Source organism: Dioscorea cayenensis, chromosome 7 (genome assembly GCF_009730915.1).
Source record: "Dioscorea cayenensis subsp. rotundata cultivar TDr96_F1 chromosome 7, TDr96_F1_v2_PseudoChromosome.rev07_lg8_w22 25.fasta, whole genome shotgun sequence".
NCBI lineage: Eukaryota > Viridiplantae > Streptophyta > Magnoliopsida > Dioscoreales > Dioscoreaceae > Dioscorea > Dioscorea cayenensis.
In genome coordinates, this window is record NC_052477.1 from 29490970 (window position 1) to 29502669 (window position 11700).

The following is an 11700-nucleotide window of genomic DNA, read 5'->3' on the forward strand; positions in this document are numbered from 1 at the left end:
AAATAAAATTATGACTTATCCATTTTTTTACAAAAACTAGAAAGTGGTATATTTTAAAAAAAGATTAATAAAATTTTAGTTTATCCAATTTTAAAAATAATAATAATAATAATAAAAAATAAAAAATAAAATAAAAATAACTTTAAATGTAAACTATATTCCATTATGGCAATTATATTTATTTGAGAAAATCCATATATAATAATAATAATAATAATAATAATAATAATAATAATATTAATAATAATAATAAAACATAAATGGCACGCACACCTTTTCTTTACAATGGTTTCTCGGTATTTTTTTATTTAATTTTCAAATTGATATTATAAAAAAACAATAAATAAAAAAGTTTTAAAAAATAAAAAAAAATAGATTATTTGTTATTTTTATCCATAAACCAAGTGAGATGAAGTTTAAACTCACTTGTTATAAGCAGGACATAAACTATTAATATATATATATATATATATATATATATATATATATATATATAATTTTCTCAATACTTATTTGATTTGTTTTTGAATAAAGGCAGTCACGTTTTTTTATGAATATAAAGCAGATCTAGCAAAGATCGAAACCCGGATATGAATAATATAAAATTCAGGGTAAGCGATATATAGACACAGACGATCTGTGGGGAGAGATTTGAGCAGATGACACCCACTACCTCACTTTGATGCATCATACATCGCTTAAATCGATCCATGTGACTACGCTCATCTTTTCACAAAGATTTAAATTAATAGTTATGAGCTGAGAAAAACTTGGGCATGGGAAAATGGCGGAGCGGATTCGTTTTTGGGAATCCGACCCGTTTGCTGAGATCCGCGAGCCATTTCCATCGTTTCTCTCGCTTTCCTTCTCATTCGCCTTCGCCTTCCAACATAAGCCCAATCTTCTTCTTCTATTTCAAATCCTCTTTCTCTTCTAAGAAGACAACGATGGCGGAAAGAACCCCTCACAGCCACTCCTCCACCAGGCGAGGCCAATCCCATCGCGGCAACCGATCGGTGAGTGTGCTTTTCCTTGCTGTATTTCCAATGCAATCTATTGATCTGTGATTTTTGCTCTTTTGTTGATAAATTGTGTGATTTTAAACTCTCCTAGGTTTACTGTAGTTATTTTGATTATAAAAGTTTGAGCTTTGCTGTTTTATAGGATAAATCATTTTGAGATTGCAAGATGAATAGGATGGTTGATTTCACTAATAAAGCTTGGTTTTTGTTTTTTGATTGTGGAGAATTAGGATCTGTGTCTTCGAGTTGAGAGCAATGTTAATTTTGATATTTTTGATGTTTAGTTGATAACTTGTGTGATTTTAAACTCTCCTTGGTTTACTGTAGTTCGTTTGATAATAAAAGTTTTACCTGTTTATAGGAGAATGCATTTTGATGCAAGATGAATAGGATGGTTGGTTTCACAAATAAAGCTTGGTGTTTGTTTTTTGATTGTGGAGAATTAGGATGTGTGTCTTCAAGTTGACAACAATGTGGGTGTTTTGTTAATAAATTGTGTGATTTTAAACTCTCCTAGGTTTACTATAGTTCTTTTTGATTATAAAAGTTTTTAACTTTTACTGTTTTTATAGGAGAGAGCATTTTGATGCAAGATGAATAGTATGGTTGATTTTACAAATGAATCTTGGTGTTGGTTTTTTGGGTGTGGAGAATTAGGATGTGTGTCTTCAAGTTGAGAACAATGTGGAAGCTTATGTTTATCTGAAAGAAGTATTTTGATGCAAGATGAATTGGGTGGTTGATTCAGAAATTCTCCTTTTGATTTTAGTGTGTATGAGTGCCTGAAATATGGGTTTAAGAAGTAGGGTTATGTGTGCAAACTGAGAACAATGTGGAAGCTTATGTTCATGTGAAAAGGTTGGGTTGATTGGTTGTGCATAGGTTCCACATTCACAAACTCTAGTTTTATCTTTTGATTCTCATGATGTTTATGATTTTTTTTTAGTTGGATTCCAAGAGTTGTGTTTTCTATTTGTTTGTGCATCGTACTCATAGTCCCATGCCTATACTCTTGCCAATACTTTTTTTTTCATTAGGTAGAGGGACAAAAAATTTGGGTAAAGGTTGATCATGGAAATAAATCACCACAAACTGTGAATACACCTCAGCAGAGGCAATCTTCTCCTGGAAGGAAGGAGGGAGATGGGGAATCTCTCCGTGCATTGCGACCTTTTGATATATGCCGGAGTGGAGGTGTTGACACAGTGAGGCTAAAAGCCTCATTGCTTGAATTGAATAGAGAAAAAAGGAAGGAACTTGTGCGCTCTGCTTGTATGTCTCAGTGTCACAACTTGCGCTCTGGAATGATACTTTTGAAAAATCATCTAAGCCATGAGGATCAGGTATGCAACTTTTTATGCTCTTCTGTCAGTTGGGAATTGAGATTGATATAATTATTATGTAAAAATTCTCATTAGCTAACCAAGTTTGTTAACATCCACAATTTCACATTGGAGTTGATGCAGTGGATATACAAGATTGAGATCATTTTGTAACTAGTATTCTTTGTGAAGAAAGTTTAACCCTTTTTCCTACAATGGTTTTTCCTAAGATTCAAATCATACTTTAGATCAGGCATGTTTACTCTTGTTTGTTGGAAATCTTCAACCTATGTTATGTATAACTTTTGCTTTAAATGTTAGGTTAAAATAATTAGAACTTGTCAAAAACTTGGTATTGGGATTGGAGGATTTTATCAGCCCAGTTATAGCGATGGTGCAAAGCTTCATCTGCAGATGATGTGTCTGGGTAAAAATTGGGATCCGGAGGCAAAATATGTTGATATACGCCCTGTAGATGGCGCAAAACCTCCTGAAATACCTGAAGTATTTCAAAAGCTGGTCAAAGGAGCAATCCAGGCATCTCATGATTTTCTATTGCATCAGAATAAACATATCAATGTTGAGGATGAACTTCCTAATATGTCTCCTGACTTATGCATCATCAACTTCTACAATGAGAATGGGAGATTGGGTCTCCATCAGGTTTGAGCTCAACTTCAATATTTTTACATTTGATCAGAACTGTATACCCATAGTTGTTTCTTACATCAGCTTTTGAAAATTTTGATGCTGTGTTTTACAATTTTTTTTGTGACCAACCTTTTTGTGTTTGTCATACTTGATGTTCTTCGTTTGTGTTCAATATTTTGTGAATGAATTAACTGTAATTTTATCTGCCTCTCACTTCAGTAAATGTGGTATTATAAAATTGTATGCCAGCACACTGAATCATTTGTTTTCTAAATGATACAATGTGAATGTCTCTTGATTACATGCAGGACAGAGATGAGAGTCCACAAAGTATCGCGAAAGGTTTGCCTGTTGTTTCTTTTTCTGTGGGTAACTCTGCTGAGTTCCTTTATGGAGTTGAAAGGGATGTCGATAAAGCCGAAAAAGTTGTGCTTGAGTCTGGTGATGTTCTGATATTCGGTGGTAAATCAAGAATGATATTTCATGGAGTTTCTACAATCCAAGCTAATACAACACCAAAACTACTGATTGAGGAAACCAATCTCCGTCCTGGACGACTGAATCTGACTTTCAGGCAATACTAGATCATCTCTTGTAAGTTTTCCTTGTATATGCAAACCTTCAACTAGACTAATCTCTAATCAAAGTTTCTTCTGTGAATGCATTGTGCTGCTCTCATGTTATGAAATAACATAGATTGATTGACATATTGATTCTAAATAATTAAATTATTTTTGTGTGGCTTATCTCACACCACTTAAAACACTACAAGATGTCACCATAAGAGGTGCACATCATGATCAACAACTTTTCCAATTATTTAATGAATCAAATGTTGAACTTGCAGCAGAAGATGTTAACAATCTGTGCTGGCATGCTTGTTTAATGTCTTCAGAGTCATCAAGATAAGTTTTCACACACATACCAAACGAATAATCAACTTAAAATAAAATCATTTCATTGTGCTGTCACACTCTTGTTTCTCTGTGTTTTTAGCTTCATGCTCTCTTATGTGGCAGCTTGAAGGAGTCTTTTTGTGGCTTCTGATGTGTAGAGGGCCCCATGCTAACTAAGCATTGTTACATATTGAAAAGAATCACTTGTTAGAAGACATGTAGACTCCCACATTGGGCACATCCATTTCACAAATTTTTTATTTTGTTTTTTTTAGAAGTCACAGACTCTAAATTAGTTCAAAACTAGTCCAAAACTAGTCCAGAAAAATATTGAGAACTCTATAAAACAGAGTACAAAACTAGTTTAGACAAAATATTGAGAATTCTATAAAATGGAGTACATAAATATTCGAACTCAAAACTGCAACTATAATCTTTTATCACTGGGATCAAATTTTTTTTGGTATTTATTTAATTATTTTGAAGATATTAAACATTATGCGTTCTTTCATGTGTCCAAGTTCATTGAATCCATCACTTGTTAGTTATTTCACTTTATTGCTAATATATTTTCACATAAGTTAAGGTACCTAAATTAGTGACTCAGTAGATGGTGATATGCAACAAAGAGATAAAGAGATAACCCTCAGAGTAAACTTTTTCTTTTTAGTCTGAACTCAAATGTTTGTATCCGGTTGTTGGTGTTGTAATATAAATTGTATCGACTGTTTAGGAGTTATTTGTTAATATAAATTAGGTTGTTTATTTAGTTATATTCATTTTTCCTTGTGATCCTTAAATTAGTGCTTGGTTATAAGAGACAAATGGAAAAGAAAACTACCTCTCAGTGAATTCCTACTATATATGGGGATCAATCTACCGTTTAACCCTCTTTATTTGGATTGTGAGCCGGTCCATCCTTGACTTGTTTTCCTGATACCATTAGTATTTATGAAGACTCATGTTTTAACCTGGTTTTTTTTAACAATATGGACAAATCACCCCACTCACTCATTTTTTTTTATTATTAAATTTCAATAACACATTAGGAGAGAGTTGAATCCCGATTTTTACATAGAAGCTAAATGCCTTGTTGCTGGACAATTGGGGCATTGATTTTTGTTTTCTTTCAATTATATTATTAGGGTGGATTGTGTGATAATCTCTTATACGTAACAAGTATAACGGTTATTTTTATTTCAATAAAATTGTGGTTTATTTATATTCATTTTTGAAAAAAACTTCTCATTATAAAAGACCCTTCAATGGATATTTATCTATCCGGTAAATTAGTGATGCATTCTTATATTTACACTTTTATTTTTAAACTCTTAAAATTTTTCACTAATTTATTTAGACTTAGAAAAAAACTGAATATATTTTTTTTAATACAAATATTAAAAAAATGAATTAATATGTGCATATTATATTTGTGATTACACATCATAATCCCACAATCTAATAAACTAAACTGCAAGAGCGAATCATACACATATTGTCATACATTGTTTATAGGATAATTATTAGAAAAGTTTCATCAAGTCCATGTTCAATGAATCTATGTTTCTTATTTAACATTAACAACACTCAACACTCAAATCTCTTTGTAAAATGAACCTTTTATTTCTAAGGAAACAACTCTTGTTTCTTTATTGTTTCTCTCTCTCAATATATGCACATTTTAATTATAACAGAGAATGATAAATAGAAAGGTTGTTTTCTATCTTTATCACTTGGAAGTGACATTAACCCTTTTTTTTTAAATAAAATAAAATAAAATAAAATAAAATTTTAAACTGAAAGAAAAGAGATTTCACAACAAATGTTAATTGGCTAATGCTAATCAAGTTGCTTTTGTTTAATGAATTCATTATTTTATAATTTCCTTTAATTCTTAGAACCCTTGTTTTCCCTCAAGTTTTCCTTAGAACTTAGGCTTTTATTCTCCTTTTTTTTTATATATATTTATAAATTATGGGGTGCAACCGTGCAAGAAGAGAATGAGAGTTTTAATTAATTAATACTTATACTGAAATTTCATCATACAATTAATTAGATAGTAATATTCCCAAATAATTAACTGTTAATTTAAAATTAATTTTAAAAGAGTTTAATATAAATTTTTTTTTTGGACAAATATGACAAGCGGAATAATAAGGATATACACATAGCAAGCTGTTCTCCTACATGGGTCTTCTATAAAACTCTAAATATGGGGCCCTCACCATCCATGCATAGTATACTTTTGCTCATGATTCTTATTCCCACTCAGCCCAGGCTAACGGAGGCTTACTTATTCAGGGGAGAGAGTGAAATTCTATTTTTCTTATAGTAAGTGGTCTATCTGTCCACGATAGCTCCCTCAGTCACGCGATAATCGAGACAGAGAGAATGGATTTGATTCACCTTTGTAAACAAAAAGGACTTATTGTTCGAGTAGGAAGATTTTGGTTTTTCTCTTTCCTTCTCTTTGGTAATAAGAAATATTTAAAATGAAAAAAATTTAATTTTTTCTAAACTAAATAAAAATAGGTTCTTTATGCAAACTGAGACTCTAAACACAGGGCTCTAACCATCCCCGCATAGTATATTTTTCCCCATCATGAGTTGCGTGGGACTTACCCCATAATTTTTTAATGTTTTGATACAAATAAAAACAATTTTAAATAATAATTTAAATATATATATCTATAATTTTTTTTAAAAAAATTGAATAATTAGGGGTATTATCGTCATTTTAGCATCCCATCCCTTCTATATAAGTAACCTCTTCTCTTCCTCTCTGCGTTCCTCATGGTTGTTGATATATAAAAAGGAAAACAAGCGCGCAAAAGCCTCTGCAACTCAGAGGTCCATTTTGGGAATGAAAGCTTTCTAGAGCGAGAGAAGTTTCGGTCTTTTCCATAAAGGTCCCATCTTTTTCCCCCTTTTGAGGTAGCCATGCAGAGCCTTCTAGTTCGGAGGGTCTCTTCCTCTTCTTCCGGTCTCCGGCGAGGAGTCTCCCGGCTCGCCGGAGCAGAGACCCTCTTTGGAAACAGCAATGCCGGTCTTCCAAAAATGCCCCCCTTTGACTACACCCCTCCGCCGTATGATGGGCCCTCCGCCGACGAGGTTCTTCGGAAGCGAGCCCAGTTCCTCAGCCCTTCTCTGTTCCATTTCTACAAGAAACCGGTGAAAGATCATTCCTTTTGTTTAATTTGTTCTTGTAATCTTGTTTTTCTTCATGGATTTTTTTCATATTGTTTTTCCTTTGAATCCAAATCACAAGATTTATTTTTTTGCCCAAATTTGCTGCATCTTTTTCTTGTTTAGTTTTTCATGCTTTTTATAGCATGCTTTTCATGTGTTTTTTTCAAATAATTTGGTTTTCTTATTGTAAGTACGTCTGGATTTTTGTGCATCTTCTTGATTCATGTGTTGCTATGAATATAGAGGATTTTTTTTTTCTGATTTGATTTCATGTGAAGCTGCTTATGATTTTGACATTATTTGTCAATTCCGTCCTTTTCATTGTATAAATTGTTTAAGGAGTTTCTTGTAGTGATGTTAATATTGAAAGAGACATCTTTACTAGCTTAAAGATTGCAAATGAAATTCTGATGATTAGGGAAAGAGCTGAAATTTAATAGCAAATAGTTAGCAATTAATTGGATGGTGTCTAATAGTTCGGTGTTATGTTTGGATGGTGTCTAATTGTTCTTTTGTTCAGAATAAATCAGTAATTTGATTATGGAGAGTTTTCCCAATGGATAGATTCATATGAAAGTCACTGATGTCAAATGGAAGGAGGAAGAGTTGTTGCTCATATCTTTTTGTAATTTATTTTTTCTTTCATCTATGATTTCACAATTTCATACTAATTGCTGCAAAGTTACTTTAAAAGTTGTTATGTTTTATGATTAGCAAAATGTCTCTTGATGGCTTCTGTTTTAATCACAAGCTTGCTTGTTGTTCTACATTCTGTAAATTTGAATTTTTTTTTCATGTGTCAATAGCTGAATATTGTGGATGGAAAGATGCAATACTTGTTTGATGAGAATGGCCGCCGATACCTTGATGTGTTCGGCGGGATTGCTACTGTATCTTGCGGTCATTGCCACCCTGAAGTTGTTGAGGCAGTTATTAAGCAGACCAAAAAGCTTCAACATTCTACCATTGTATATCTGAATCATGCCATTGCCGATTTTGCTGAAGCACTGGCTTCAAAGATGCCTGGTGATCTCAAGGTTGCTTTATCATCTCATGATGTGTTTTTATATACCATGTTTCGAAATTTCAGTTTGATTGAGTCATATCTAAAACAATCATTAGGTTGTTTTCTTTACAAATTCTGGTACTGAAGCAAATGAACTAGCTCTGATGATTACTCGACTTTATACTGGTTGCCAAGATATTATCTCCATCCGAAATTCATATCATGGGAATGCTGCTGGAACGATGGGCGCAACAGCCCAGTCTATCTGGAAATTCAATATTGTACAGGTAATTATTTTCATTTTAGCTTTGAAACTAAAATTTTCTTTTCTTGAACTATAATGTCAATTGTGTCGAGTAATTAGTAGAAAATTTACTAGTCATATTTAAGTTAATTATATGAAAATATTGAAATCAGGAAAACTCTTTTTCCTGCTAACAGAGTGGAGTGCACCATGCTATCAATCCAGATCAATATAGAGGCATCTTCGGTTCTGAGGGACCTAAGTATGCCCGAGATGTCCAAGAAATTATCGACTTCGGAACCTCTGGTCAGGTTGCAGGTTTCATTTCAGAAGCCATTCAGGTTTCCTCAATTATCTTGTGATGATGACAAATTGCTGTCCTTGTCTTGTTATCTATTTTCCTTTTTCATGTTGATAATCGTTCGGTTTATGTCTCTACAAATCAAGGGAGTGGGTGGAATAATGGAATTAGCACCTGGTTACTTGCCTGCTGTATATAAGATTATAAAGAAAGCCGGAGGCCTGTGCATAGCCGACGAGGTTCAATCAGGATTCGGACGCACAGGGACCCATTTCTGGGGATTTGAGAACCATGGTGTTATCCCGGACATAGTGACTATGGCAAAGGTGAGCTCCCATTCTGTAAACAACTACATCATTGATTTTTCATATGATGTTGCTCTCAATTTTGACTCATTTTTGTTTCGGCAGGGGTATTGGAAATGGGATACCGATTGGTGCTGTCATTACTACTCCAGAAATTGCTCAGGCTTTTGACTCGACGAAGCTACTTCAATACCTTTGGAGGTAACCCTGTTTGCACTGCTGGAGGTCATGCAGTTCTCAGAGTGCTCGAAAAAGGAAAAAGCTTCAAGAGAATGCATTTACTGTCGGTTCATATTTAAAAGATCGTCTCAAAGAACTCCAAAAGAAGCATGAGAGTAAGTAGTTTTTCCTAAATTTGTGAAACTTTGTCTTGCACTGATTTCTTGCGTGCTTGTAGTCATCGGCGATGTGAGGGGCAGGGGTCTGATGCTAGGAGTTGAGTTAGTTACCGATCGTCAATCAAAAACTCCAGTCAAATCAGAGATCTTGCATGTCATGGATAAAATGAAAGGTTGTTTTAGCCTTCTAAACTTTCCGTCTTATTTTCAGAGAAAAAAGACTATCAATGCATGCTGAACTAAATAATAAATTCACAATGACAGACATGGGAGTATTAGTTGGGAAGGGCGGGTTTTACGGTAATGTTTTCAGAATAACACCTCCCTTATGCTTCACCAAACAAGATTCCGGTTCGTGCTCTTTTTTACAGACTCACTTATCGATATGTTTCCTACGCCTAATCTAAAACCCATACAATCACATGTTTGCAGATTTTTTTGTGGATGTGATGGACATAGCAATGTCAAAGCTGTGAAAATTTCTTCCTCCTGAGAATCAATCCTCATCAAGCGAAGATTGTGCCTAAATAAGAATCACTGCTTTATATATTATCTATAAACATACATGTTTCACCAACAGTTGGATGTTCATTTGAGAATGATTAAGCTTATGAATCTTAACATTAAACATAAACTTATTTCTCTTCACATTAAACACAAGAAATCACTCACAAAAACCTTCATGACTATATATATATAATATATATCTTCTAGACAAGAACAGGATGGTGATCACCTATGATCAGGTCTGGAAACCATGGACGACGGCATGGATGAGTATCTTCCGGCGGGGACAGCGACAGGGCGGCGGAAGACAAGGCCGGAGAATCGAATGGCAGTGGCAAACACAGACATGAACTCCATGGCAATCTGTCCAACCTCTTGAAACCTGCAAATGCTCTTCCTCATAACAACTCCCAGAACTATAGAAATTGCAGTTTCCCAATTAGCCATTGATGATTTCTCTCAAGTCTCAATACTCTTGTTTCATGACTTATAAGTTTTTATACATATATAGCATTGAAAAGAATATGGAATCCTATGAAGAATGATCTGATATGCTTGATTTGCTTCTTGTTTGATTGTACTGATGAAGCTGGAGCCATGCATGCAAAAACACTATAAATATTTTTTTGGTGATTTGTATGGACACATCATGAAATGAATGCATAATTTAGAACCAGATAATAATTCATTTTGCATGTTTGTGCATTGGCATCTGAGGCAGTATAGTGATGGTTTTGTTCTTGTTTAACATGGTGTGTGCATTGGATTCTTTCTCTGTGTGGATAACTGCAATTTTTGTTTAAGAGTATTTGGATATAGAGATGCAAACAATTTATAAATATTATTAACATAAATTTATAGGTTATTTGGAAACCTTTTCCCATATATTTCCCCACAATATCTTTAGTTAAATATTATGCACGATTACATTAGAAACACAGCTTTTATTCCATCTTCTATTTTATTTGAAGAACAGATTGCAATTGACTTCGGAGTCCGCTCAATTCCTAATTTCTAGAATTATGTATAGTTAAAAAAAATTTAAATTATAGAAATTACTCTAAAATAATTCTATTATGAATTACATATCCTATCATTTATGGTTACTTTTTTTATTTTTATAACAGTCAATATAATAACCATTTTTATCTTCATTAATGAAGTAGTGTCTTTAGTCAATTTTATATGTAAAAAAAATCTTTTAAGTTGAGATAGTTGTTCATATAATATAAATATGGCTTAAAATTGAGAGATTTGATTTGCAAAACAAACAAAAAGTAACACAACACTTCATAGTGTGAGCGTGATATGTGATAGTTAACCACATCAAGTTTTAATTAATCTTATTTAAATTTTCATCAAATATTGATTAGTGAGATTATTAATTCATTAAAAATTCAATGTTTAGATGGTGCCAGATTTATTTATTTATTTTTACAACAACAAGATAAAATAAAAAAAATTAGAGAGACTAGAAAAAAACCCGGGATGAGTTTGCTCCGGGATCTGTGGGACGGCGCAGGAGGTGGTAGCGGAGACGGCGGGCGCCGGAAGGTTGCTTTGAACTTGGATTGCTCTCGGAAGGAGCCGGAGGAGAACCTCACAAGGCAAGGTATGTCTTTCGCGCAGGTGGTGAGTTCGGCCTCGTCGGGTGAGGCCTCTTCTCCAGCGAAATTCGTTAGCAAGGGTGCTGGAGGTGGGCCGTCGGGACAGAGCGGCGCGGCGAGGAAGCTGACGGGCTCCAAACGTCCACGCTCACCTACTGATAAGAGTTGTGGCCGGTGCTTCAGATCGTCTCACAAGACCTCCGAATGTCGGCATCAGGTTGTGTGTCTCCGATGCTCCGGGGTGGGTCATGTGGCGGCAAGATGCTCGGTGGTGCTGAGGAGGAGCCCACATAGGAAAAGGCTCCATGTTCG

The 11700-nt window shown here is 34.1% G+C and overlaps 1 protein-coding gene and 1 pseudogene across 4 annotated transcripts; both read left to right on the forward strand.

Moving 5' to 3' along the window:
- The first annotated feature begins 775 nt into the window (after positions 1-775).
- On the forward strand, positions 776-4008 carry LOC120264530. 4 transcript variants are annotated; one of them, XM_039272347.1, is made up of 5 exons: positions 776-1016; positions 2060-2365; positions 2666-3007; positions 3304-3589; positions 3843-4008. In XM_039272347.1, the coding sequence occupies exons 1-4, from the start codon at positions 777-779 to the stop codon at positions 3577-3579; spliced, it is 1164 nt and encodes a 387-aa protein (XP_039128281.1). In that variant the 5' UTR covers position 776; the 3' UTR covers positions 3580-3589; positions 3843-4008. The 4 variants fall into 4 exon arrangements, with proteins under 4 accessions (XP_039128281.1, XP_039128282.1, XP_039128280.1 ...); XM_039272348.1 differs by having other exon boundaries at positions 3846-3981; XM_039272346.1 differs by lacking the exon at positions 3843-4008 and having other exon boundaries at positions 3304-3655.
- Positions 4009-6704: 2696 nt separating this feature from the next.
- LOC120264521 lies at positions 6705-10359 on the forward strand (annotated as a pseudogene).
- Positions 10360-11700: the final 1341 nt, after the last annotated feature.